Raw genomic sequence first — 12890 nt, 5'->3', positions numbered from 1 at the left:
CCATCCTAAAGGAGATCAGTCCTGAGTGTTCATTGGAAGGACTGATGTTGAGGCTGAAGTGCCAATACTTTGACCACCTGATGCAAAGAACTGACTCATTGGAAAAGACCCTGATACTGGGAAAGATTGAGGGCAGCAAGAGAAGGGGACGACAGAGGATGAGATGGTTGTATGGCATCACCAACTCAGTGGACATGAGTTTGAGTAAACTCCAGGAGTTGGTGATGGACAGGGAGGCCTGGCGTGCTGCAGCCCATGGGGTCGCAGAGTCAGACACGACTGAGAGACTGAACTGAAATGAAGTGAAAACTGAAAAGATTCGTTTCAAACTCAAGACTAAATTTGCCTAGACATCAGTAGTATATAGCAAACTTAATAATGGGAATCCTATCATTTTTTCATTCTCAACTTCATTCTTTTTAGGTCATTTGAACCAAAGTGTTCAGGCATAAAGAGCAATTTGTATAAATTTTAAAAGATGATGGTTCATATTTCACAAACCTTTTGTTTTGCTTATATCTCAGCATTTTTGCTTAGTGGTTTCTTTAATCAATGAATAGGATCCTAAGTTCACAAATTTCTGTTTTTAACAATAAATGTATAAGTGTGTGAAATTCATGGCATGTGTTGTCTTTTTCTGTCCATCCTTTTAGTCTTTTACTGCCCCTAAGGTGTTGCACAATAAATACCCCAGTTTGTCTACTTTATATTTGTACTATTTGAAGGGTTTATTTGTTCCCTTTTAATAGGAGGTACACTCAGTGAAATCTGCAAACTCTCAGACAAGTTTCATAGTGTAATTCCTGTAAGATCTGGCCATGAAGACCTGGAAGTCCTTGACCTTTCAGCTCCATTTCTTATACAAGGAAAAATACATCACTATGGGTATGTTTTCAATAATGGGAATTTTAAATTTTATTTATTCATTTGTTTATTATTTCATCCCACTTGTTACTACTGTATTCAGTGGTTAGTGATTGAGTACCAGTTTATAGGTGATAGATTTTTTTGGTACATGTATCTTCTTGAATAGCATGTATATTGAGTGTCTGTACTTTGCTAGGTTTAAGGCTGCCCTAAAGGCTAATATTCATTTGCTTCCTAAAAATTTAGATACTTGTTACAGAGAAGATTCAGAGCTTCATGCTAGTAAAAGTTAGGTAATTGAATTCCAGAATTTCTGTGCCACAAGGTTATAAATGAGTTGCCAGTGAGAAAGTAAAAGATATAAAAATACATTAGGAGCTACTTACTAGGTTTGGAAAGAGGCAGTGTAGATAGCATCTGTATTTCCACCTGATCAAACAGTCAAAGGGTTCTGCTTTGTGAAACTGTGGGCTATAGAATATTTTCTGCTTTAGTGGAAAACACCAGATTGTTTTCCCAGTGATTATGGTTCAGTCGTGCATGTATGCATGCTAAGTTGCTTCAGTTGTGTCTGACCATTTGTGACCCTGTGGACTATAGCCCTCCAGATTCCTCTGTCTATGGAACTCTCCAGGCAAGAATACTGGAGTGGATTGCCATATGGGTGAATCAGCAATGTGTAAAAATTTGCTTACCTTGGATTCTCCTTGACACTTAGTTCTTGGTATTAGTCTGACTTGTGATTTTGTTAGACTGATGAGCATCAAATAGTATCTGTGTTGTTTTGGTGAGTTTAAACATCTCTCCTGTTTATTGTCTATTTAGGTTTTCTCTTCTGTGAATTCCATGTACAGATTTTTCACTTGTTGGCCCCTGCTTTGATTCTTGTGTGTGTTTGTGCCATGTGCTTAGTAACTCAGTTGTGTTCGACTCTGTGACCCCATGGACTGTAGCTAGGAGCTAGCTAGGATCTAGCTAGGAGCTAGGCTCCTCTGTCCATGGGATTCTCCAGACCAGAATACTGGAGTGGGTTGCCATGCCTTCCTCCAGGGGATCGTCCCAACCCAGAGATCCAACCCATGTCTCCCGCGTTGCAGGAGGATTCTGTACTGTCTGAGCCACCAGGGAAGTCCTGTGTGTTTAGCCGATTCTAATAATTCTACAAAGAGATGTAGGAAGGATTTTTGTAAGCTTTTATATGCAGTTACATGCATCTCATCAAACTTCTAGTCCGTCCTATACTTTTTTAACTATGGTTCCTTTTATTTTATAGATTTTCCCAAGATTAATATATTCATCTTTACCAAAATGTTTGACAAGACCTTAAAGTTTTTATAAAACTTGACTTAAATTTCTGGATATGATACTTTTTTAATAGAACTGAAACCACTGCTTCAGTTTTTTAGCAGTTGCACATCTTTTAAGAATTTGTTTGTCCTTGAATCTATTTTAGTAATGAAAGTTTTCTAGAATAGTATTTCATTTGTTTTTCAGGTTTAAATTTACTGACATAAAATTATTCATAGTGCTTAAGTCTTCCTCTTCTTGAATTCACTTCATATTATTTGCAACTGTTTAATCCTTGGCCTTTTTTGCCAAAGCAACTAGCTTTTGTTTTGTTGATGGTCTGTATTTTGCTTATTATTGTTCTTTACTTTTTTTCTTTACTTTCTGTAGTTTTCCTTAGTACTCCATTTTTGTAATGTTTTAAATCGAATGTTTGCCTCACTTAATTCATTGTTTTTTAGTATACATTTAAATATTTATATTGAAGTCTATAATTTTCTCCTTTATAATTATATAAAGCTATAATAGCCATAACTTTAACCGAAGGTTTGATAGGTCCTATTTTTCTTGTCATTTCTAAATGTTTCACAATTTCCATTATGATTTCTTTGGCCCATTAATTATTTCACTGTGTATTTTAAATTTTTCACACACTCATTTTAGGTGCTACATTCTTATTTATATTTTAGTTAATTACTTTTTAACCAAATAGCTTGATGTATTTCATAATGATTCATCTTCGCTTTATCAAGGAATATGTTTGTTCTTATTTGTACATACTACATAGATTTTTAAAAGAATGTGTATTTTCTAACAGTTGTGTTTAATGTTTAGTAGTATTTAGTTATGTCCATTAGACAAGCTTATTAATTGTATCCAAACCTTCTTTCCTTTGTCATTTTATCTATACAGTACCTTCTTAGAGGCTACAGTTAATGTCCTCTGTGATTGTGAGTTTGTGATGTTTTATTCTGTCAATGTGTGCTTTATATGTTTTGAGTCTTTTTTGCTTGTTCATTCAGGTTCAGCATTTCATCTTCTTGGTGAATTCAGTGTACTGTATGTCCTTATGTAAAAACTTCATCTATAATCATGATTTTTTGCTGTAAAGTTTATTTTTTTTCATATTCTTATAACTATCAGCTTTTTTGGTTGGTAATTGCATGGTGTACCTTATTCTCATCCCATTGCTTTTATATTTCTTTGTTGTTGTACTTTAGTAGGTCTCATAAATAAATGCCAGTAGATTTTAGTTGTTTTTTGTAGATGATTTTAAAATAAGTTAATTGCTGAAACATCTAGGTTTTATTTTTACACTATATTTCATGTTGTTTTACCCTTGGTGGTGGTGGTGGTTTAGTTGCTAAGTCATGCCCAACTCTTGCGACTCCATGGACTATAGCCCACCAGGCTCCTCTGTCCATGATATTCTCCAGGCAAGAATAGTGGAGTGGGTTGCCATTTCCTTCTCCACACTTACCATAGTATTGTTGTTTCCCTTTTCATCCTCTTTTGTTATTACTTTTTTTTCTCTAGTCATCTATTGGATTAGTTTATAAAAATATTCTTGTTTTTCTCCTTTTTCCTCTTTCATTACTTTGGAAGTAATGAATTCTCTAATTTATGCTTGTTACTTTTTAATTTTTAATTTGTATCCTTAATGTCTAAAATTTAATATTACAGCCATTTTTAAAGGTAACTCACCCAGTTACCTTTTTCTGTTAAAGAAGATGCTTTGGTGTGTTTGAAGAGTGGAAGGAGATAATATTTAATATAGTTACCCTCTGTTCCTCCCCAGATTGCAAATGAAAAGTATTCTGCATGAACTTTTGAATGTTAATTTTTATATTTTTGTTCAAGCGTATTTTCTTATCAGCATCTCCTAAATATTAATATATATAATAAAAAGTAAATTACTTATATTTAAAATGTTTATATATTAGTAAAACAAAATATCTATACTAGATAATGTACAATTTAAGTGTATTATATGATTTTAGACTGATTTATATTACAAAGAATAAATATAGTATTGTGCATGCATGCTCAGTTGCTCAGTCTTGTCCAGCTCTGCGACTCCATGGACTGTAGCCCATCAGGCTCCTCTCTCCATTGAATTATCCTGGCAAGAATACTGGAGTGGGTTAGCATTTCCTCCATAAGATCTTCCTAGCCCAGGGATTGAACCCATATCTCCTGCATTGACAGGCAGATTCTTTACCACTCTGCCACCTGGGAAACCCCTAACTATAGCATTAGGCATCATATACTATGATTCTCTAAATATGTCCTAGTACTAACTACTTTAGTTAGAGTAACTTTCTCCTGTTGGCTATATTTATAAATTTAAAGGTCTTGGGTATTATATATTGTTCTCAGAGCCATAAATCAAGAGAGTCTTTAGAGTTTTTCGCTTTACAAATAAGGAAATTAGCCAAATTAATTAACAGCCTGCAACTGGAACCTTTCTCATTGTCAGCTTAGCAATGTAAATTCTGACTGTACTGTCTTTTTTGATTGCTTCTATTGTAAGGAGTTTATTTGTTTTAATAATTCTGTTTGTAATATGCACATTAAAATACAGAAATTGCAGTGCTCTTTTGTTTAATAAGATACTTTTTAAATTGTGCATGCTTGAACAGCAAAGATTTATAATAATTAAATGAGTTGTAATAATTACTTATAATAAATTATTTTTTCTTTTATTGATTTCAGATGTAAACACTGCTCTAGTTTGAGACCAATAAAAAATCTAAATTCCCTGGTTAATAAAACATCGTGGATTCCTTCTTCTGTGGCAGAAGGTTAGCTAAATTTTTCTGTCCTGTAATTGTAACTGTCTTTGTCTAGGATAATCTCACTGATAATATTTCAGTGTTTGTGGATATTTTAAAATCAGAGCAAAGGTTATGCTAAAGTTTAGTTTTTCTTAAGCAGAACCATTCACTGTGATCATAATAAAAATTTAAATATTTTAAAAACCTGAAAATGTACTTTTAAGAATCTTCCAGTATTTTTCAGTTACTACATTTTAATTTTCAATAATTTAGTATTAATCATAAATACAACTTATGAAAAATCTCTTCAGTTTATGGTATCTTGGGTTTGAAAAGAATTTTAGAGCTAGCTATTAGAACTTTTTACCCAATACAAGTCTTTAGCTGGAATAATAAGAGTCTTTTTATATCACATCATTAACTGTGGTCATCCAGCCTTGGCTTAAAACTCTCAGCGACTGGGGACCCATTTACATTGCTAAGTCACTTCAGTTGTGTCCAACTCTGTGAGACCCCACGGACAGCAGCCCACCAGGCTCCTCTGTCCACGGGATTTTCTTTGTAAGGTAACAAATCTTATTTTTTAGATGCAGTACTTAACAGTGGGGCAAAATCTGCTTACCTGCAATTTCAACATGGGTCACGTTCTGTCTACTGTTAAGAGAATTAGAGTCCATGTGTTCCCTCTTCTATAAAAATCAGTAGACTGTGCATTTGAATGTAATCTGTCAAGTATTCATTAAGTCCTTATTTCTCCAAGCAGGTATCCACACTTCCTTTGGTATTTTCTCATGTTTCTTACTGCTTTATTTCTCCTCTTCAATAAGCATTCCATTTTACCCATGTTCTTCTCAAAGTTTGGTACTCAAAGCTAGAAATAGGGCTGCAGATGTTGGCCAGTTCAGAATATAGAGAAAACCTTTATTCCCTAAAATTGGACAGTGCTCCTGCTTGCCTGAAAATTTTATTGTGTAGATATTGGTTTGTATTCTTGGTTTTGTTTTCTTTCTCTTTTAATTTAGCTATGTGATACTACTAATTTATGTTTTATTTGTGGTCCAGTTAAAATCCAGGTTAACTTTTGCATGAGTTTCTTGCTGTGTCCTTCAAGCTTGGTCTCATCATCCTGTACTTAATGTAGTTCTTTGTTTGCTTATTGGTCTCTTAGAGTAGGTTTTCTCTCATCCTTCTTGGTTTTAGCCCACAGTCTATTGAGTACTTTTGAATCTTGAAAATCAGTTCCTCTGTATTAGTGATTTTTCTCATGTCTGTATGCCCTAATTTATTTTTCTTACTTGCCCCCTTTATTAATCATATTTGAATATGAATTCCACAGATGGAAGACAGTATTCCATTATATAAGCATTTTGAATGTCTTTCATTTATAGACACAAAGTAAGATGTTTATTTTAACCTATACATTTTCATATGATTTAGTATCAGTTTAATTTCTTCCTTTTTCCTCATCTTAACCAAATTATGAAATCTCAGATTCTGGCATTATTCAACCAGATGCTATCTTTTAAAAAATAAGTGATCTCTGTGCTTAAAATCCAGAGGATAGAGACAGGTTACAAAATCCTAACCATTGAACTGTATGCTGTTTTTTTTTTTTAAGAACATTCTGACATTTAAATTTTCTCTTTCATAAGCTAACATGCATTGAATTGCCTTTTATATTTTCTATGAAGATCAACTCATTTTAAAGATAATGCTTTATCAGTATTTAGTTTTTTAAAAAGATACTGGGACTTCTCTGATGGTCCAGTGGTTAAGAATCCAGGACAATACAAGGACATGGGTTCCCTCCCTCATCTGGGAAGATCCCACATGCCGCAGAGCAGCTAAGCCCTTGCGCCCCGGCTACTGAGCCCACACTCAAGAGCCTGTGCTCTGCAACAAGAGAAGCCCCATAGTGAGAAGCCCCTGCACTGCAATGGAGAGTGTCCCCCACTTGCCACTCACAACTAGAAAAAGCTCTTATGCAGCAGGGAAGACCCAGTGCAGCCAAAACATAAATTCTTGAAAATAAAATTAACAAATAAAGATACCATTGCTCTTGAGTTATTGTCTCTATACAGGTTTAGTATAATATTCCAAAATTACCCTTCTGAAATGAGATTAACATATTAGTATCAGGGAACAAAAAGGAGTGCTTTTTTTTTAAATTTCTTGAATTATTTTAGTAAACAAGATTAACAGGAACATAATATCATGAAACAACTTTTTTCTTTACTGTTATTAAAAGGCATAGTGGGACTTCTTAGTGGTCCAGTGGTTGTGAGTCTCCATGCTTTCACTGGAGGGAGCACAGTGTGGTCAAAGAAAAACAACGTAGGAGATTCATATGGTTTCAACTTTTTTCCTTCATTAGCACTGGGCATTGTTCCCCTCCGACAAGTGTTTGTGATGACATTTATTCTTGACGATGGAACGGGAGTATTGGAAGCTTACCTCATGGATTCTGTAAGTAACAGAGGTAGTGAAGATATTTCTAACTATTAGAAGATATTTCCAAAATAGTACTTTATTGAATTTTAATATATTTATCCATGCCTACCTTATTACTGAGAACATTTAAGGCAACTCAGAAGAATAAATAAAACACAAGCACATAAATCTTAAATTATGTATGTATTTACTCTCTTGATTTGACACTATAATCTTAATATGTGAATAGTGAGAAATTGAAAAATCAGAATTTAAGGAAAGACTCCTTCTCTATACCTTGCAGAAGTTCTACTCCAAGAACAGGAGGCTGAGGTGTGGCCATACCCTCAGGCATTATCTATTAGCATTTCACTGGGCTTTTTAAGTTTCCAACATTTCATATTAGAAAGAGTGAAATTACTTTGAAGGGGAGATCCATTGTATTATGTGAAGGTTGGTAGCTATCCACAAGACTACCTTCATTTCTAACAATTTCAAGTTGAGGGGTTCCCTAGACCAAGACCCTTACCTCTGACACCAATCGAAAGTACGGAGGTCTCCACGACCACTCTTAGTTTTGATAATTTGCTAGAAAGACTCACGAAACTTACTGTGTGCATTATGCTCACTGTTAACAATTTATTATGGCTAAAGGGTATAGGTTAAAATCAAGGGAAGAAGTGCATAAATGTGAATCCAGGAAAGTTTCAGACATGGAGCTAGCAGTTGTTCTCTTCCTGTGGAGTCGTGGACAGTGTTCCTTTCCGGGTAATGATGTGTAGCAGTCCACGTGAGGTGTTGCCAACCGGGGCAGCCCAAAGGAGCCGTCGTGTCCAGTTTTTATTGGAGCTTCATCAGGTGGTCATTATTGGCTGCAAATGTGACTTATCTCAGTCTTCAGCCCCTCCAGTGGTCAAGTTAAAACCACATGCTCCAAACTCTCCACCCTAAATCACAATGTTAGAGTGACCCAGGTTCCCCGGGCAAATGCAGACACATCTGTGAGGCGTGATGTTCCAAGGTTTTAGAGGTTACCTCTCAGAAACTGAGGGCACAGGCCAATGTGGTTTTTACTACATACATTGGGAAAAAATCTGGGATAAAGATGAGGACACTTTTTCTTCTGCCTAATCAGTTTATCCATTTATTAAATATTTAATGAGCACCTGCTCTATGCCAAGTGCTATTCTTTGTGATAGGAACATGGCAGTGAGTGAAGCAAGCAAACTCCATTCCCTCCTAGATCTTACAAATAGTAGAGGAGAAAAAAGTTAAACAAATAAATATATAGTATATATTATACTCTTTTAAACTCAGCACTTAGACATTGTAGGTGCTTAGTCTATGTGCTGTCAAGAGAATAGTAAACTTCACTGTGTTCTGCTCACTACTTTTATCATTATGTCAAAACAATTTAATTTGATTTTATATGTATCTCAAAGCTGTCTTTAAATTAAAGAAATGAATTAGATTTTAGAGTTTAGCACTCTAGTTTACGAATTCTACAATATAAATAGGGTGAAATAGTTTAGATGATTTTAATTAGATAATATTCAAATACTTTCACATTGATTATAACTTCTAATCATTTCCTTGTTTCTTCATGTTTTTCTTAAGGAAAATTTCTTCCAGATTCCAGCATCAGAAGTCTTAAACAATGATAATCTTCAGCACAGTATGGAAATGATCATGGATATGTTTTGTCCTCCAGGAGCAAAAATTGGTAGGCCATATTTGTTAATGCCATTCTTTCTTTTTCTTGAAATAATACTTAGCTTATGACTAATCTCTGGACTTTTAGAGGTAAAAAAGTTTTAAAATCTGAATCCATATAAATTTATAAATTAGTGATTGATGAGACTGTATGACCTACCTACTGATGAAGACTGTGGCAAGGATAAGACAGGTATGAATCATAATTCCTGAAATGAAAAAAAGATTTTTTATATATTTTGAAATGTATAGGAGGAGGCAGTTTTGATCGCAAACACATTTGATAAGCTGCTTGTGCATACAAACGATTGAAATTGAGCCAACAGGGATGAAATTTTGACAAACATTTCCTATAAAAAACTCATTTAGCCAGTTCACTGATGAATTGTTTATTCAGTATTAGCTAATCTCAGATTTTATGAGTTTTTATTTTACTAAATATTTTGTTAGCTTTTGTTGTTTTTTGTGTAATATTTGGTTCACCAGCCAGTCTTCAAGTCAGGTTGCATTGATTACACCTGCTTCCTTTGGTGGCCATTATTTCTCTGCCTTAAATGTGCAGATCTAAATCATTTTAAGGCAATTTGACTTCTTATCACAATTTTTCATCAGTAACAGATTTTACCAGCAGCAAATTTAGCTGTTGTCAGTTTAACTTTTATAGTTTGTCTTAAATCAGGTTTTATTTTCCCCTGATCAGTCTTTGCATTTTATAACAATTCCAAAGAGAGAGTTTTTGTACATCCATAACTAAGTCTAACTTACATACTTTTATTTGATGTCAGTTTTCATTTTTATTGGCTGTTTGGATTCTTTTGGATAGATATTTGAAAATAAAACAGTCATATCAAAAAGCATAGATGTGATAGGCTTTTGATACATACTGCCAGATGGCTTTTCAAGAGCATTTTCCCTATTCATGGTTCTACCGACAGTGTGGAAGAAGCCTGTCTTGCTTGACCCTTGCCAATAGTTAGGACTATATTAAGTCCTAACTTCAAATTCAAACTTTAAGAAATATTACCAGACTGTTCTAGAAGGTATATATAGATTCACTGTGGTCATGACCAAAGCTCGGAAATGGCACCTGTGGCTGCCATATTGCCTGGACAGAGTACCTGGTACCTGACAGGGCTTTCAGCTAGACAAATATAAAGGTGAGCTGGCTTCTTCGCAGTCAGCCAAGACAAGCAAAACAGGGGAGATCAGCAAGCACTCGGCAGGAAAAAAAGAAAGGAAAGTCCACACCAGGGACTTGCCTGGTGGTCCAGTGGTTGAGAATCTGCCTTCCAGTGCAGGAGACACACGTTCAATCCCTGGCCCAGGAAGACCTCACATGCCACGGGGCAGCTCATCCTGTGTGCTGAAACTACTGAGCCTGCACGTTAGAGCTCCTGTGGCTCAACTGCTGAAGCCCGCGTGCTCTAGAGTCTGTGCTCTGCAACAAGAGAAGCCACCGTAACGAAGCCCATGCTCTGCCAGGAGAGTAGCTCCCACTCGCTGTAACTAGAGAAGAAAGCCCAAGTAGCAGCAAAGACCCAGCACAGCCAAAAATAAAATGTAAAAAAAAGTTGGGAATGATTTAGATTACTACCTATGATATCAAATATTTTGAAAATCCTACATCGTTACTTTTTCTTGTATTGGGGAAAAATTTAAATTAGTCAGAATTGCTGCAAAGCAGTAACATGAAGCCAGTGTGTATTTGAAAGAACAGATGATGTTAAATTTGGTGAGTGTTTTTATTTACTTCTCAAGCTAAATTAAATATGTTAATTTTACTAGTTAAGTGTTATGCTTAGATACATATTTCTGAGTTATATGTTTAGTTTTAATGATTCAGTATCACTTCTTTTTTTGATTTGTAGATGCGTATCCATGGCTGGAATTCTTCATCAGGTCATATAATGTCACAAGTGGAAAGGAGCAACAGATATGCTATCAGATTTTTGATACTACAATTGCAGATGATGTTATCTAATTTTGACATTCAGCTTAGAGCATATGAAATATTGTACTTTTAGAAAACATTACCATTTTCTATGAGATTGCTATAAAACACATGAAACATCTAATTCTGTAGTTTATTTTCCATTTTAGCCAGTTTGTTTTTTTGTTTTTTTTGACCAATAGGCATTGTGTTATCTTAATGCCTTCTTGTAAGTTCAAAATGTTGCTGTTGCTCAGAATCTCCAATATGATAGCTGTGAGGGGTATAAAAGAGAGACATCAAATAAATAAGGACTATGTTTTCACTTACTCTTGACTCTTCTCCTTTCAGAGAAGCTATTTTGCTACCCTGCCCTAACAGTTGGAGTAGGAAATGGCAACCCACTCCAGTATTCTTGCCTGCAAAATTCCGTGGACAAAGGAGCTTGGGGGACTGCAGTCCATCGGGTCACAAAGAGTTGGACCCAACTGAGCTGTTGAGCACAAGCACCCTAAAAATCCTCCCCCTGTTGGTTTTTCCATGTGTCGCCCACTGATTTCTCTGCCATCCACCATCACTGGTTGAACTGCTTTTTCTGAAGAAAAAGCATCATCATTACATCAGCCATGTGGATGATTTTTGCAAGCCTATGGGCTTAGGAAATGTCCTCATCTTAAACCTTCAACTTTTACTGAGTGCAAGGATTTGATTTGTTTCATTTTTGTTCAGAGGGATCTGCTTAAACAAGTACTCCTTGAAGAAGTGCTTGTCTGCGTGAGCTACAGCATGCTTTAAAGAGGGATTCGCTTTAAGTGCAAGGAGTGGAATTGCTTTCCTCGGGTGCTGGTTTTGACCCGTTGAGGATAACTCCATTTTTTCAGACTCATGTGCTTTGATTGCTTGTTTCTCTACATGATACTAGAAGTTATTCCATTCCTCCTCAAATCTAATCAAGTGGTCAAATTTGCAGTGTTCGTGGCTTACTTGTATTAACCTTTTTGTGAGGATCTTGTGTAAAATAGACTTCTATTTCAGGCTGAACATTGAGAGAGAAATTAATTCAGTATGATATTCTGCTTTTTACCTGATGATATTTGTCAAATTTAAAATCATGAGTATTCAGTTTTATACAAATACTTGTATATATTTGTATATATGTAAAAATTTGTGTATGTTATTTGCTGACAACTGAGAGATACAGATCTGCATAGTTCAGTATTAATAAAGAATAGATAAATATATAATTTCAACTGTTTTTATTTATTTGCCCTATGTTGAGCTGAGGCATGATTGGAAGTGAAGAGTCAAAGCAGATGTATCAATATAACAGATATTTAAGACTGTTGATGCACCAAGTACCATATTACGTAAGTACTTAACTTATGTTTTGGACTTATCTGGTGGCTCAGATGGTAAAGAATCTGCCTGCAATGCAGAAGATCCTGGTTTGATCCCTGGGTCAGGAAGATCTCCCGGAAAAGGGAATGGCTACCCACTCCAGTATTCTTGCCTGGAGAATTCCATGGACAGAGGAGCCTGGTGGGCTACAGTCATGGGATCACAAAGAGTCAGACATGACTGAGTGACTAACATGTATTTTAGTTTCAGGCAACCCACTTTCCTGATAAGAAAACTGAGACTTCCACTGAAATGTTGTGAAGTGATTGGCCTCCAACTAATAAAATAAAAAAAATTAAAAAAAATAAAAAAAGAAAACTGAGACTTGACAAGCTGACTTGCCTAAATGCATACAATTATTAAGTGTCAGTCAGCACTTCAATTCACACTGTCTCTGCTCAGAGGCCGCACTGCTAATAACCACCCCAGGATTCTGGAGCAAAAGCTAGCATGGGATTTTTCTGCACGTGAGTTCTCCCTTAAATATC

The 12890-nt window shown here is 35.4% G+C and overlaps 1 protein-coding gene and 1 long non-coding RNA gene across 14 annotated transcripts in view; both read left to right on the top strand.

Annotated features, from left to right (window-relative positions):
- POT1 (protection of telomeres 1) overlaps nucleotides 1-12254 on the top strand; it is a 93866-nt gene extending 81612 nt beyond the window's left edge. For all 12 annotated transcript variants that reach the window (XM_065938857.1, XM_065938861.1, XM_065938856.1 and 9 more), the window contains 5 exons: nucleotides 750-885; nucleotides 4870-4958; nucleotides 7306-7397; nucleotides 8979-9084; nucleotides 10943-12254. In XM_065938857.1, coding sequence (XP_065794929.1) covers nucleotides 750-885; nucleotides 4870-4958; nucleotides 7306-7397; nucleotides 8979-9084; nucleotides 10943-11055 — 536 coding nt within the window. In that variant the 3' untranslated portion in view covers nucleotides 11056-12254. The remainder of the gene's footprint in view (nucleotides 1-749; nucleotides 886-4869; nucleotides 4959-7305; nucleotides 7398-8978; nucleotides 9085-10942) is intronic.
- The window catches only part of LOC136171112 (uncharacterized), a 1397893-nt gene that overhangs the window by 96063 nt on the left and 1288940 nt on the right, over nucleotides 1-12890 (top strand). The window lies entirely within an intron of this gene.

This window comes from Muntiacus reevesi, chromosome 6 (genome assembly GCF_963930625.1).
Source record: "Muntiacus reevesi chromosome 6, mMunRee1.1, whole genome shotgun sequence".
NCBI lineage: Eukaryota > Metazoa > Chordata > Mammalia > Artiodactyla > Cervidae > Muntiacus > Muntiacus reevesi.
Note: the sequence above shows the minus strand (reverse complement) of the source record. Positions and strands in the feature narration are given on the sequence as shown.